This window comes from Rhinolophus ferrumequinum, chromosome 8, assembly GCF_004115265.2.
Source record: "Rhinolophus ferrumequinum isolate MPI-CBG mRhiFer1 chromosome 8, mRhiFer1_v1.p, whole genome shotgun sequence".
Taxonomy (NCBI): domain Eukaryota; kingdom Metazoa; phylum Chordata; class Mammalia; order Chiroptera; family Rhinolophidae; genus Rhinolophus; species Rhinolophus ferrumequinum.
In genome coordinates this window covers 47,406,220-47,420,598 of record NC_046291.1, presented here as the reverse complement: position 1 = coordinate 47,420,598, position 14,379 = coordinate 47,406,220, and the positions used below count along the sequence as shown (strand labels likewise).

At 41.4% G+C, this 14,379-nt stretch overlaps 1 protein-coding gene across 1 annotated transcript in view; it reads right to left on the bottom strand.

The window, feature by feature from the left end:
• Positions 1-200: 200 nt before the first annotated feature.
• Positions 201-14,379, bottom strand: part of TTN (titin) — a 271,719-nt gene continuing 257,540 nt past the window's right edge. The window contains exons 312-323 of the mRNA XM_033112268.1: positions 13,795-14,379; positions 13,361-13,666; positions 12,944-13,243; positions 11,741-12,316; positions 11,325-11,630; positions 10,355-10,948; positions 4,446-10,216; positions 4,163-4,319; positions 2,749-3,440; positions 2,500-2,653; positions 1,673-1,975; positions 201-1,532 (exon numbers count right to left, since the gene is read on the bottom strand). Of these exons, the coding sequence (XP_032968159.1) occupies positions 1,234-1,532; positions 1,673-1,975; positions 2,500-2,653; positions 2,749-3,440; positions 4,163-4,319; positions 4,446-10,216; positions 10,355-10,948; positions 11,325-11,630; positions 11,741-12,316; positions 12,944-13,243; positions 13,361-13,666; positions 13,795-14,379 (10,043 nt within the window). The 3' untranslated portion in view covers positions 201-1,233. The remainder of the gene's footprint in view (positions 1,533-1,672; positions 1,976-2,499; positions 2,654-2,748; positions 3,441-4,162; positions 4,320-4,445; positions 10,217-10,354; positions 10,949-11,324; positions 11,631-11,740; positions 12,317-12,943; positions 13,244-13,360; positions 13,667-13,794) is intronic.

The window sequence follows — 14,379 nt, the reverse complement described above, 5'->3', positions numbered from 1 at the left end:
ATTTATCCACGAGAATCATATCTATGCTTTTAAAAATTGTTGAATACATTCAACAGAATAAGTTAAACATTTGCTTTAACAAACTTGAGAACATAGGGTATTTTGGACTTGAGTTGCTTTATCTCATGATCATTTCTGTGATTTGCGAAGGCACATACCTCCCCAACCCCAGAATTTCACAGAAAACAACCAACCACACATTTTGAGGTGCAGATAGCTTGCTTTATTTTGTTGTTACTATCTCAAGGAGGCCCAACAATTTTAACTAACAATTGAATTTATACCAGCAGGAAAAGAACTACATCAAATTGATATTTCGGGCACTTAGTAACATTGTTGTTGTTTTTAACTTAACGACAGCTTTATTTCATTGTTGTTTTTGTTGTTCTTTTTTTGCTGTGGCTCATTGCTTAGTTGCCCCAGTTTCTCGGGTGTAATTTAAATTTAGAGCTACCACACAAAGGCGTTGGCTGCACCCCTGGACCTCCAAGAGTTGGCACTGCTCCAACATAGGAACACTTGAATAGCTTGGTTACATGAGGGGATGGCCAGGCGGTGTTACTTTTCCAAGCTACCCAGGCACTCTCTATGGTCAGAGACAGTGCAAAATGAGCGAACAAAGTGTTGGCCGTTACACTTTGCTCTGGTAATATTTAAGTCATGATAATTTTGAGTGTGACGTCATCAGAGAAAATGTAAGACGTTCAAGTGTTGCTTACAGGAGGGTAAATGCAAACATCACCAATGCCTTACATTTCTGATTCAGTAGATATTGGTGCACTTATCAGGTGATGTGCACAGTATTATCTCTGAGGTGGGTAGGACATCTCTTCAATGGGGAATCTCTCAACCCATTGAGGCATACTTAGACATCAACAGTATGTTGAGGCACAAAGATTGATTAAGTGTTGAGCAGGGTATTCGTTCCATAGGAAACTTTCTCCTACCAACAGTTTCAAAAGTTACATTGTAAAAGGTCATAAAATAAATGGTACAAAACTTTATAACCGTCAATCCGGCTATATACAGTATGTACATGTCACTAGAAAATGTATCATATTTTTAGGTCAACAGTTATGAAAAGATTGAAATGCATATTTTTGAACTTTGACTCATTCAGGTTGATACAAAACTACTTTTTTTTTTCTTAATATTTACAGATCAGAAAGATTAGTCCATGTGAATTGTTTGTGAAAAGGTTAAGAATGAGTGAGTATGAGAGCCCAGGCCCTCTTAAATAGATCGAATATTTATATTCACAGTAGCAGAGTCAGATCCAAAGTCATTCCCTAAGCTCAGGGTATAAAGTCCACCATCTTCTTTCTGTACGTCCATGATGATCAGAGTTGTCAGGTCATCTGTGTTTTCGATATGGAATCTCCCTTGCTGGTCTTGATTTTGGATTTTTCTTCCACCACAGAACCATGTTATTTCTGGGGTAGGCTCACCCGTAAAAGCACAGGCTACTGTTAAAACTTTGCCCTCATCAATGCTGATGTCAGAGGGAAGAGCTTCAATTTTAGGTGGAATTCCTTTATGGAATAGCAACAACAAAAATGTATTAGGATCACTGAAAGAAATAATGATTTGCTTTCTACTGAATTGTATATATTAAAGACTACACATTATGCTAGTAGGCTTGTCTACCTCTACCAGTAATTTTATTGCTCACCTCTTACGCCTGCTTTAAGCATTCTACTAGTTGAGCTTTCCAGTTGTGTCATACTAGATTTTCCCATAAAACTGCTGGAACTCATTTCTACAAAGGACTCTTGCATGGAGGACATGCTTTGGGCAGACATGCTTGCAAATTTCATTTCAGTCATGCTGCTAACACTGCTGCTGCTGAAACTGCTGAAGGAGGCCTCCTGCTTAGAGGCAGACATTTGGACTGACTGAGACGAGACGCTTCCTTGCAAGCTCGTGTCACCACTTGTCCTCAATACTACCTCTCTGGGAGGTTCTTCAACTAGAGCTGTGGAGCATAGCAGATACACGGTGAACATCAATGACATCTGGTTAATTGGAGACATCTCACATTGACTTACGGAAATCAAAAACTTAAACACACAAAGAAACGTAACCCAAACAATTTGCTGTGGAAGCATAAGCAAATACATACATACATACATTTGTCAAGAGTTAGCTCAATGTCTCCAAGAAACGAATCCTTATATTTCTATCATCACATTACATGCAGGTGCTAGAATCACTAGGAGAAAAATGATTAGTCATATAGAACATAATGTATATAGTGTGCATTCTGAAAATAAATGTAACAGGGCAGTTGGTAGCTTTGCTTTTGAAAGTTAACTTATCCACGTTTCTGTTGAGCTGTAAAGAAACTTTGACCATGAGAATGAATTCACACAGGAGGCTGATGCCTCTTACACATGGAATTTCCTGAAGCTCCCGCGAGTTTGCTGTGCTCAGAAGACAAAGGCAAAAATACCCATAAAGTCCTTAAGCAAATAAGGAAAATGGCAGAGATATACTTACGAAGGACCGTTAAGGAAGCAGTAGCTGAACACTGGCCATGGAAGTTTTTGGCCTTAATTGTGTATTTCCCACTGTCACTTTCTGAAGCATTTCGGATTTCAAGAGAATATACATTTCTGGAGCGACTTACGCTGATATTTGAAGAAACAGAAATCTAAAAAGAAGAGAAAAAAGTATTTCTTTGAAGTCTTCAGGAATAGATGTAGTATTTCAAATTTTCTTCACTAATAAATTCATAATTATACTTACGGGCAGGTTGTTTTTAAACCATTCGATTTCAGGGGAGGGCTCACCACTGATTTCACAAGAAAAGAGTACAGTTTGTCCTTCGTTAACATTTTGAGATCTGGGCTGTGAGATGAAGGCTGGGGCATCTGAGAGCTCTTCGCTCAGGGTCAAGTCGTACTGACACTTGATGATTCCTTGACTGGTTTTGCCAATACAGGTGAGGATCCCTTCATCTTTGCGACTGGCCCGCTTGATGGTTAGGGTCTGATCGCTGCCAGAGACACCGTATCTGTACTCCTCGGAGTTAGTGAGCTCTACTCCATTCAGTACCCATTTCACATCAGTGGCCCCAGCAATGTTGGCTTTTAACGTCACTTTCTGACCATCACTTACGCTCATCTGAGTAGAAAATGCTTTAATTTCAGCTTGAGTTCTGATCTCCTCTGATGCCTGTGATGTTTTAGTGATTTCCTCTTGGACAATGGCTTTTTCCAGGGAGGCTGCTTCTGATTTCTTGACTTTTTCGGAAATCATAACCTTTGAAGCTTCCTCTGTGAGGGCTAACTTTTCTTGAGATTTCACCTCTGACATCTTGATTTCTTCAGAAATTAAGGGTTTTTGGGAAATTTCCTCTTGGACAACTGCCTTCTTTTGGAATGTAATTTCAGAGGTCTTTTGTGTAGATACTTGCTGTGTCTCAGTGTCTTTTACAGCTAAAAAAGAAACTTTGTAAGGCAAACTTAATTGGAAAGAGGCCCCACACTTTATTCTTATAGATTCTGCAAGTGAATATACAAAGAAAAAAATGTTGACTCTTGTATGCAGTGTAGGTTACATCTAATTCTTCCTCAGTCCCAATCTTGGAAAATTGTCATGCATGAGTTTTGAGATCAGTGTAATGATTCTTTAAGCTAAATTGAAGATGATTCTTATGATTTAAGGGGAAAAAAGTCTTGAAAAGAACAGTCAAAGGAATTAGGAGATGTGTGTGTTTTGATTCATAAAAAAAACAAATTATGTTTTAGAAGATTGAGATGAAAGCAAACTAATTTTAATTGGCAAAACTAATATAGCTCTTTCATTAACTTAGCAAGAATGAAGGTTTTGGGAAGAGGTAACATTTTGTATATTCACCTGACTTTATTTTTAAACATTCCTGGGAACAGGGGCTGTCCCTATGGAATCTTATATAACACAACATACAATTAGGCACTTAATAAGTGCTTTTTATATGAATATAAGAATATATACTAACTTCAAATATGTGTAGTTCCATATTTGTGTACTAATGGTATTCTGGAATTCAGAAAACAGTTTGTTTTAATAGTTTCGTGTGTGTGTGTGTGTGTGAGAGAGAGAGAGAGAGAGAGTATTCAGAAATGTTTCCTTAGTATCGTTTTCTGAAAAATGTTGGCAAGAACAAAAGCCAACCTACCTTTTATGGTTAATTTGCAGCTGGAGGACACAGATCCAGCAGAATTTGTTACTGTACAAGTATAAAGCCCGCTGTCAGAAGTATCAGTCTTGTGGATTTCTAGGAGGAATCCTCCTTTGTCTTCAGAGAGTTTATATTTCTCTCCTTGTGTAATAGCCTATAGAATGCAAGGGATTTGAGTTTTAAAAAATGATTTAATTTTCAGCTTTATGTGGAGATGGGGATGAGGGAAGAAGTTAGTGTTTTAGAAGATAAAATTAAATGACATTTAAGAACTGGTTACCTTTCCATCTTTTGTCCAGATGACAGTGGGCTGGGGTTCTCCAGTAGCTTTCACTGCAAACTTAGCAATGCTGTCTGAAGAAACAGTTGTATCCTGTAGCCCAGTAACAATTACTGGTTTTGAGGAAATTGGTTCAGGAGCTTTTGGTTCAGTTTTCTTGGTTTCTGTTGACTCAGCAGTTTTCTGAGCTACTTTCTTGGTTTCTGTTGACTCAGCAGTTTTCTGAGCTACTTTCTTGGTTTCTGTTGACTCAGCAGTTTTCTGAGCTACTTTCTTGGTTTCTGTTGATTCAGCAGTTTTCTGAGCTACTTTCTTGGTTTCTGTTGACTCAGCAGTTTTCTGAACTGATTTCTTCGTTTCTGATATGCTTGACACTTGCTCATGGATACTCTTGAAGGCTTGTCCTGTAAACTGGAAGTTAGTTTTAGAAGTTCCACCTTCACCAGAAATCTCACAGATGTATTCTCCACAGTCAGAGTCAGTGAGGTTATAGATTTTGAGCTCATAGGTACCATCTGCTGAATAATGAAACTGGAAATGCCCATTTTCTTTCAGTTTTTTGCCATCTTTATACCAGGTGACCTCTTTTGCGCATAATATACTACTTTCAACTGCACACGTCAGCTTTGCAATATCTTTAACAGCTTCTGCTTTCAGGGACTGAGTTATCTTGGGTGGGGCAGAGACTGGCAGCTGCTGAACTTTATCTGCTGGTGTGGGTTTTGTCTCTGTGGGTGATACAGCTTTTGGGGGAGAAGTCACTGGTTCCGGGGATTTCACTCGTTTTGAAGGCTTAACTCCTTCTGGGGATTTCACCCGAGGCTCGGGAGATTTGACCTTTGGTGGAGAGGTCACAGCCTTTTCAGTAACCCTGGACTTTTGAATAGTCAGAGTAAACTGTGCTTCTTGCCTCCCTTCACTGTTTTCTACCACAACGCTGTAGTCGCCCTCATCGGAAGCCTGGACAGAAGAGATCTCAAAGGTCGATTTGTACTTTGTGGTGGTCACTTGGTGGCGGGCGGAAGTACTGATCACTTGTTCTCCACGCAGCCAGGTTACACTTGGTATTGGCTCACCATCTGTGTCACAAGAAAACCTTGCAGACTCGCCTTCGTAGACAGTTATGGATCTTGGCTTGGTTAGAATTCTTGCAGCCAAAGTTGACTTGATCTTTCTGTGTGTGGATTTTTCTTCCAGCGACTTTTCTTCTACTGCAGCCCTTCTCATTTCTGCAGATGCATGGTGTTCAAGTGATGAGAGAGTTTCCCTTGTCTCTGTCATCTGCGATTTCACTTCCCTGACTGAAGAAGAAGCTTCCATCTCAGATGTTTTCTTGAATGATGAAACCGCATATGCCTCTGTTCTTGTCAGCTCTGGGAAAACAGATGGGAGGACTTCCTCATCTCTGCGCCGGGAAGCGTAGGTGGTGTAATCCCCTCCTGTTACGTCCAATGTTGCATAGTCAGAAGCTTCACCTTTGTAGTTGGTGCACACAGCACGGTATGTTCCACTGTCATCAATATGACAGTCCAGAATTTCCAGGGTCAGGACCCCACTCGTGTTGGTGTAATGAATCTTATTGCTCTCTTGGAGTTCTACACCATTGTGGAACCATTTAACCTCAGCAGTTGGCTTAGACTGAACGTTTAAGATAAAACGTGTATTATGGCCACAGGGTACCCTGTGCGAGCGCATTCTCAGTGTGATTCGAGGGGCATGGTCCAGTGTGAAAGGCTGCTGACTCAAAACTTCATACTTCCTTTCTGATGTCTTCTGAGTCTTTAAAGCAGCTTTCATGGACTCATACCTGGAAAAGATATCAAATCTTGCCGACCTCTCAAATCTTGAGAGTGATCTTTCACTAGACACAGGGCTTGGCGAACGTGGGCGTGTTCTCTCTGGAGTGGGAGACCTTCTTTCTGTGTCATCTTCATATTCCTCAGCCGGTTGTGGACGTGACCGGATCAGCTCTGATACCGGTCTCATTAATTCAATGTAAGTTGGAGACAGGGAACGCCGTCGTCTCAGCAGTCTAGACACAGATGAGGATGACTCTCTTTGAGCACGTTTTGTGATTTCATATTCTTCCTCAATTTCTGTTATTTCAGTCACTTCTCTCTGTCGTCTTGATTTCTTTCTAGACTTTGCTTCCTTTGACATGTGGTCAAGCTCACTTTTGTATTCTGAGAGACGCTGCGTGGTCTTAACTGGCCGAAGCAACTCTTCATCCTCTTTCTCAGCCATGATTCTTTGCCGTTGTTTTGGCTGTCTGTATGAAGCCTGAGCGTGCCGTTCGTGCAGTTCTGCGTAACTTGTACTAGTCTCCGCCTTCACCGGGATGTGATATGTTGAATATCTAAAGTCTTTTCTTCTCTCCTCCACCTTGACATGAGCTTGTGGTGAAGAGTAACGCAGACTAGAAAGCTCAAACCGTGGGGGGCTTCGGCTTGGGGGTGAAGCTGAAAAACCTAATTCAAGCTCCTCTTCAAGACGCAGCCTCTCTTCCTCGGTTCTTTTCATTGCCAAGTAGTCATCAATGGGAAGGAGTAATTCTTCATCTGAGATGTCACCAAGAGAACGTCTTCTAGGTCTGTAATAGAAGGCATAATCAGGAGAAGGTGTACGCCGGCGAGCTGGCCTCACCATTTCCAGATCGTCTTGGGTCAGTTTGGGAATCCGCCACTTAGGTCTGTATTGATCTGTGAAGCGTGGAAGAGGTGTCACGTAGAACTGTTCCCATCTTGAAAGGCGGATGCGCTTGGGTCTTTTCTGTACAACTCTGTCAATTTTCCCAGGCATTTCAAATTGATCGCGTATCTTTTTGTACCATTTCATGTCAGACATAGGCACAAATTGCTTAATGCGCTGGTCTTCTTCTACGATGGTCTTTTTGATCTTGCGTGGCTCTGGCACTTCATATGGCATACGGAGTCTTCTCTCTTCCTTCTTTTCTTCTGTCTCAAGTCGGAATTCTCCCTTTACAGTCTTGGTGCTTACAGCTGGTTTGTAAAGGATGGCAGCTTCTCTCAGGGCCTCCTGGGCTACCTGGGTCAGTGGCACAGTTTCAGTTCCAGAAAGAATTTCAGCCATTCTTAATGTCTTGTCAATTTGCTTTCGCACGTGTCGTTCACGCTCCTCTTTACTCTTGAATTCTTGTTTGACGTACCTCAAGCGTTCCACTTGTAGGTGAGCCTGGCAGCTGGTAGATCCAGCTGTGTTTGTGGCCGTGACCCTGTAATACCCGGTGTCTTCAGGCAAAGTATCCCGGATATGCAAAGCATAGTAATCCAAGCCTTCATGGATAATTTCAATGTTAGGCCCGAGGGACAGTGGCTGACCATCTTTCTCCCATTTTAATGTTGGCGGGGGGATGCCAGATACCCTGATCTCAAAGGAGACACTTTGGCCCTCTTGGCATTCTGCGTTCGCCAGTAGCCGTTTGAACATGGGTCTTAATGTTGTAGCTGCGGGAGGAGGGTGTGGGGTTACAGTCAACTTGGCTTTGCAGCTGTCCTCACCGTATTTGTTCTTTGCCACAACAGTATATTCAGCATCATCATCTGTAGTTACACTGTTGATTGTTAATTGGTAAAGACCCTTGTCAGACTCAAAGGTGTACTTCTTATCATCCTCGCCCGGTTTGATTTTCTGACCTGATTTATACCATGTTACTCGAGGCTCTGGGTGGACAGTTATAGTTACTCCAAACCGGACATTTTCACCCACAAAAGCTGTCTTATTATAGAGAGGTAGGGTAAATTCTGGTGGCCTTTCCAGGAGTCTCATGGTATCTGTTCTGCGCTTCAGTTTCTTCATGGTTCTATGGCAGTAATAGTCATAAACTTCTCTCACGCCTTTAACAAATAGCTCTGCATAAGAACTGTCTTCACCATAGTCATTGACTACTTTGCATCTGTAGGTACCATCATCGAATTTGGTAATGTCTTTGACATACATCGTGGCCACTCCATCTTCATAGGTGATTTCATATTTTTCACTGTTCTCCAGCTGTCTGACACCAAAGTACCAGGTCACTTGGGTAGACTGATCATAATTTTCAATTTTGCAGACATATCTGGCATGTCCGCCTTCTTCGCCAACTGCATGCATTATCTGCCCAGAAAGTGGGCCAATTTCAATGGATGCTACTTTAACTTTAGCAACACTCACTCCACTCTGAGATCGAATTGCACCACCACAGGAGACCCGGGCTGCTGACACAACCATGTTGAGGTCTTTCTTGATCAGAGTGTGATAGTAACGCCGGTGTTTTAATGTTCTGATAACTTTAGTACTGACTCTTTCTATCTTCTGCTTCAGCCATGGATGCTCGAGTGCCTCAGATGCTGTCATGCGTGATTTTCTCTCTTTCACTAACAGCCGGTCAACAAAATCCATGGCTTCGAAGCTAATCTCTTTGAATGCTTCTTCATCAAAAGCAAATTCAGCATTCATGATGTTCTCAATGATCTGTTGATTAGTTTCAGCCAGGAATGGATTGATACCACTCAACAGCACATACACCAGCGTTCCAAGGGACCACATGTCTGTGGCCGTGCTGACAACATCGTGCTGGTGGACTTCAGGTGCATAGTATTCAGGGGCAGTGAACAGAAGTCTAAAGTTGTCCCCTGGTTTCAGCTGACGGGCTTGACCAAATTCTATGATTTTAATGATGGAGCTCCTTCTTGTTTGGTAAATGATATTTTCGGGTCTAATGTCAAAGTGTCCAATACTTTGACTATGTAAGAACTCAAGTGCTTCGCAGACTTGGCGAACATAACTGACAATTTCTCTTTCATTAAGTTCAAAAGCACTTGTGTTAATGCGTTCAAATATGTCAAGTCCTGATATGAACTCAAAGATCATAACTAATTCTTCCATGCTTTCAAATGATTCGTGGAGGTATAAAATGTTTTTGTGCCTAGCGATGTTGAGAATGGAAATTTCCTTCTTTACCAAAACCTGATCAGTCCCTTTGACTTTAACAAATTTGGCCATGTATGTCTTCTTGGAGGATGTTTCAACACAACGGTGGACGATTCCAAACTGACCACGCCCAAGATCTTCAGCAATCATGTATTTTTCATACAGTTCCTTGGTTGAAGAGTGAGAAGCTTTAGTCATGGAAACTTCCCTGGTTTCATCTACCTCTTCATCATAGTTCAGAGCTCTGGTCTTATCTTCTTTGGTTATGGTTGGTTCTGAAGGCTCAGAAGGCTTGCTCAGGCCAAATTTGTTTTCAGCTATTACACGGAACTGGTAACTTGTTTTTCCAAATAAGTTGATCACAGTATAACGTGTTTCTCGGGCCTGTCCTACACGGAGCCATCTCTCTGCAGTAGTTGCACATTTTTCAACAATGTAGTTGGTGATTTTGCTGCCACCGTCAGAAGCTGGCTCAGTCCAGGTTAAGTTGACAGAATCTCGTGAGACGTCAGTAACTTTGACTCCTCTGGGGGGGTCGGGAACATCAGCCACATCCAGTTCAACTGTCTTCTGATCAATTCCAAACCTGTTTTTAGCACAGACCACATAGAAACCAGCATCTTTTCTCTCTACTCCATTGGGGAAAACAAGTGATGTGAAAGATCTTGTGACAATAACTTGGTAGTGGCCATTATTGTCGATGAGATCCTGTCCTTTCTGCCAGGTGATTACAGGATCAGGTTTGCCACTGAAAGGGATCTTGATGCTGACCACCTCTCCTCGGAGAGCATGCATTGCTCCCATGCCTTCAAGAGTTTTAGGCAAGTGTATCTTAGCTGGAACTGTAGCAGAATAAAAGGAAAAAGGAAATAATTTAACAATACTTAACACTGTTTAGGTGCCACGCCCACACCCTACCCCATCCCCAGTTAATAGTATGTCATCTAGCACCAAACTTATGTTTACTGATTTGTTTTTACCTTCCACTTCCAAGGAGGCAGTGCCAGACACAGATCCCCCTTGGTTGGTAGCTCTGACTTGGTAAACTGTGGCATCATCATCCGTGACACTTGCAATGATGAGCTGGTGGTAGCCACCCTTGAACTCTTGAATCCTGTATTTTAATCCATCTGCAATGATTTCTTTGCCTTGTCTGTACCATTTCACAACAGGTTTCGGATGACCGGTCACTTTGCAGACCAAAGTAGCATTGCTTTGGTATCTGACATTTAGATTTCTCAGTTCCTCTTTGAAGTGTGGTGCCTGAATTGGCACATCAGATTTGGGAGTAACAGGTTCCGATATTTCACTCCATTCGCTTTCCCCACCTAGGTTTTCACATTTCACACGGAACTCATATTCAAGACCTTCAATAAGGTTTTGCACTGAAAAGACAGTTTCTCGGATTTCTTCTGTTGTCACAGCAATCCATTTATTCTGCTTCTTTTCACGCTTCTCAAGGTAGTAATTTCTAATCTTTGCACCTCCATCACTGGCAGGTGGCTTCCAAGCCACAACACAAGAATCTTTTGTGATAGCAGTAATACTGGGTTTTCCAGGAGCACTTGGTTTTTCTATTTCAAACAAACAAACAAAGATTTGAGTCAAGGTGAAACAAGCAACTTTATGAAAAGCTTATTAAAAAAAATAAAATATCATGAACTCAAAGTTCTACTAAGAATAGTTCTTCCAGAAAATAAAATTGGTTACTTTATGCTAAGAAACTTATCAAAACACAAAATGCCTTTTTAAGGAAGAAGGGACAGGGTATATATTTGCCCTTTTAGATATGTAAAAATTCAATTAAAGTTAAGTAAGCTAAAAGGCAATTGCGCTTTACCTGAATCTTTGCTATTTCCTTCCAAAATTTATTACTGTTAAAAAGTTTTATGTAAAAATGGAATTTTGCCATGTGAAGATTGTAGAAGTTGTACAAGAGGTTGCACTCACCAAATGGACTCTTAATGATCACAACTGAAGAGACCTCTAGAGGGGCACTGATGCCGAAAGTGTTCTGAGCTGAAACCCGGAAGTAATAGCCAGCATTTTCTGTGAGGTTCACAATTCTACATGTTGTCACTGAGATGGCTGAAGACACCAATTGCCATTCAGCCCCTTCCTTGGCCTCACATTTCTCCACCACATAATTGGTGATCCAGGAGCCTCCATCATCTGTCGGTGGTTTCCAGCTGATCACCACAGAATTCTTCAGTAGAGCTTCAATCACAATTGGTCCTGTAGGTTTATCTGGTTTATCTGTTGGGGGAAGACACAACAGTAGTGTTGTTTTTTTTTTTTAGTGTGTTTCTCAACATTATATTTTATTCCTTGAAAAATAAAAAACACTGAAAATGAAAATAAAATACCTTGTATTTCCACATCAAGGATGGCATCAACTGATCCCAAAGCATTGCTGAGTTGAATTTTGTATTTCCCAGCATGAGTCTTACGTTGGACATTCTTCATGACGAGATGAGTATAGTGCTCAGTGTTTTCAATAGCAATGTTTTCTGAGTTTTGCAGAAGTTTCTGGCCATGGAACCAAGTGATGGCAGGTACTGGACGACCAATGTACATAACATGAAGTCGAAGTGTTGAACCCACAGCACCATAATACTTCTCTTTTAGTGGATAACCAGGATGGAACTGTGGTATTGCTTGCAAGAGAAGTTTACTACTGGTTTCTACTTCTCCAACCTCATTAGTAGCTAGGCAGGTATAAACACCTTCATCTTCTTGTTCCTCTGTCATTATTGTCAGAGTATGTGTGCGTCCATCTGAAGACATTTTGTACTTCCGGCTTTGTATGAGCTCCTTACCAAATCGGTACCATTTAATGTCAGGAAGAGGCCTGCCAACAATCTGGCATGAGAATTGAGCAGCTTCACCCAATTTGGTGGTTACATCTTGCATTTCTTTGCGTACTCCTGGGGCCTCTCCAGCTAAAGGATACGAAAGATAATATTAATGTATTATTGTTACTACTGAATCTATAGTCCTCTGTCCTTGTATATCAGGAATGAATTTATCGTATTGACTAACACTTTATTAGATACCATGATTTATATGCATCTAATTTGTAAAAATTCTTTGCAGTGATTTTTCTGGGGTCATGTGGAAAATAGGGATTCGGTGAGCACATTATTATGCAGAGTGATTTTTCTCTTTATTATTGGGAGGCATTAATGATGTATGGGTTTTTAGGAAACTATGAATTCTCTCTATAAATCTGTAGTATCTTTGCCCTTACTTAGGTTCACTAAAGTGGGGTAGATTTGTTGACCCTTCACATCTTATAAGGAACTATTTAAAAAACCCATTGCATTTGAGGAAGATATCACTCTAGGAATGTGTTCAGTTCATTGCACCTAACATCTGCTGAGGTTATGTGCTTGGCATGGCTTCCTATCAACTATTCCCTATGAGCGCATACGTCAAAGTGAGTAATTCTTTCCAAACATTTGCTCACCAATAAAGCTTCCTGGAGATCTACTTAGTACAGAGGGAGAATTGGCCTTAACACGTTACATAGCTGGTAGATCAAAAGCAGAGAACTAACGGCTACTTACACGTTAGTTTTGTCTTTACAGACATAGCAGTTCTTCGAGGTCTGCTAAGCCCAGTTTCATTCTCAGCAAAAACCCTGAATTCATATTCAGTAGCTTCTAGCAAACCCCCTACTGTGAATTGCCTGTCCTTGATGCGATCCTTATTGCTCTTCTTCCAGGCACTCTCTTCAGATTGTCTGTATTCAACCCAGTAGCCAAGGATTTCTTTGCCACCATCACATTCAGGTTTCTCCCACTGTAGAGTGACACTATCTTTGGATATTGAAAGAATCTCAAGTTCTCCAGGTTGGCTTGGCTTATCTGAAATGTTTTAAAAATAATTGAAAAGGGAATCACCTTTACTGCTGAAATAAAAGAAAAAAAGACCCAAGGTAGCTTGCCTCTTTGATTTTAACCCTTTCAGAAAGTCTCTCTTACCAAATGGATCTTTGCAAACGACTGGTTCAGAAGCAGGGCTGGTCTCGCTGAGGCCAACATCATTCTGTGCGATGATACGGAACTGATATTCAGCATCAGGAACAAGCCCCGTGACAGTGTACATTGTGGTCGTTATCTGAGTCTTGTTGTGCCTGACCCACTTGTCCGTTGATGTCTCCTTGCGTTCGATGTAGTAGCCTGTGACTCGAGAACCACCATCATCCTTGGGCCGGGACCAAGATATGCTGACAGAACTCTTGGTCACATCGAGTATTTCTGGAGGATTGCTTGGAGGCTCTGGAGGGTCTAAGGATATAAGTGGAAAACACACATGGGTTAGAGTAGTCCCAAATCTCATAAGCTGATGGCTTTCATTTTAAAACAAAAGAGTAGTGAAAAAATTTTCACAGTGCTGTGGTTGGAAGAGTACTTACTCAATGGTGTTTTTGGTATAACTGGTTCTTCAGATTTCAAGGGTTTGCTTATGCCAAACTGGTTTTCTGCTGAAACACGGAAATGGTATTCCACATTTTCTTTGAGGCCTTTTACCACCAGAGATGTACCTCGGACTCTGGAATCAATGGTATACCAGGCGGCTTTAGGCACTTCGCGTCTCTCGAGGATGTAGCCTAAGATGTCAGCACCACCATCATCGGCAGGGGGTCTCCAACTGACCCTTACAGAGCGAGCTTGTATGTCGTCATATTCAAGCGGCCCTTCTGGAGTGTTGGGACTTCCTATCACCTTGACCTTGATGTAAACAGCCTTCTTGCCACATTTGTTTTCCAGAGCCAGGTCATAAGAGCCAGAATCATCTCTGACTGCTTCTTTGATTACAAGCTCAGTTTGTGTTTCAGAGGTCGCAATCATGGCACGTTTACTAATATCTTGGCCTTCCTTGGTCCATTTACATATTGGGTATGGTTTCCCTTTGATTGGAATGGTAAGTCTGATGACTCCACCTTGTCTTACAAAGATACCTTCCTGGTATCTTTCATCAAGTTCATAATCAGGATATT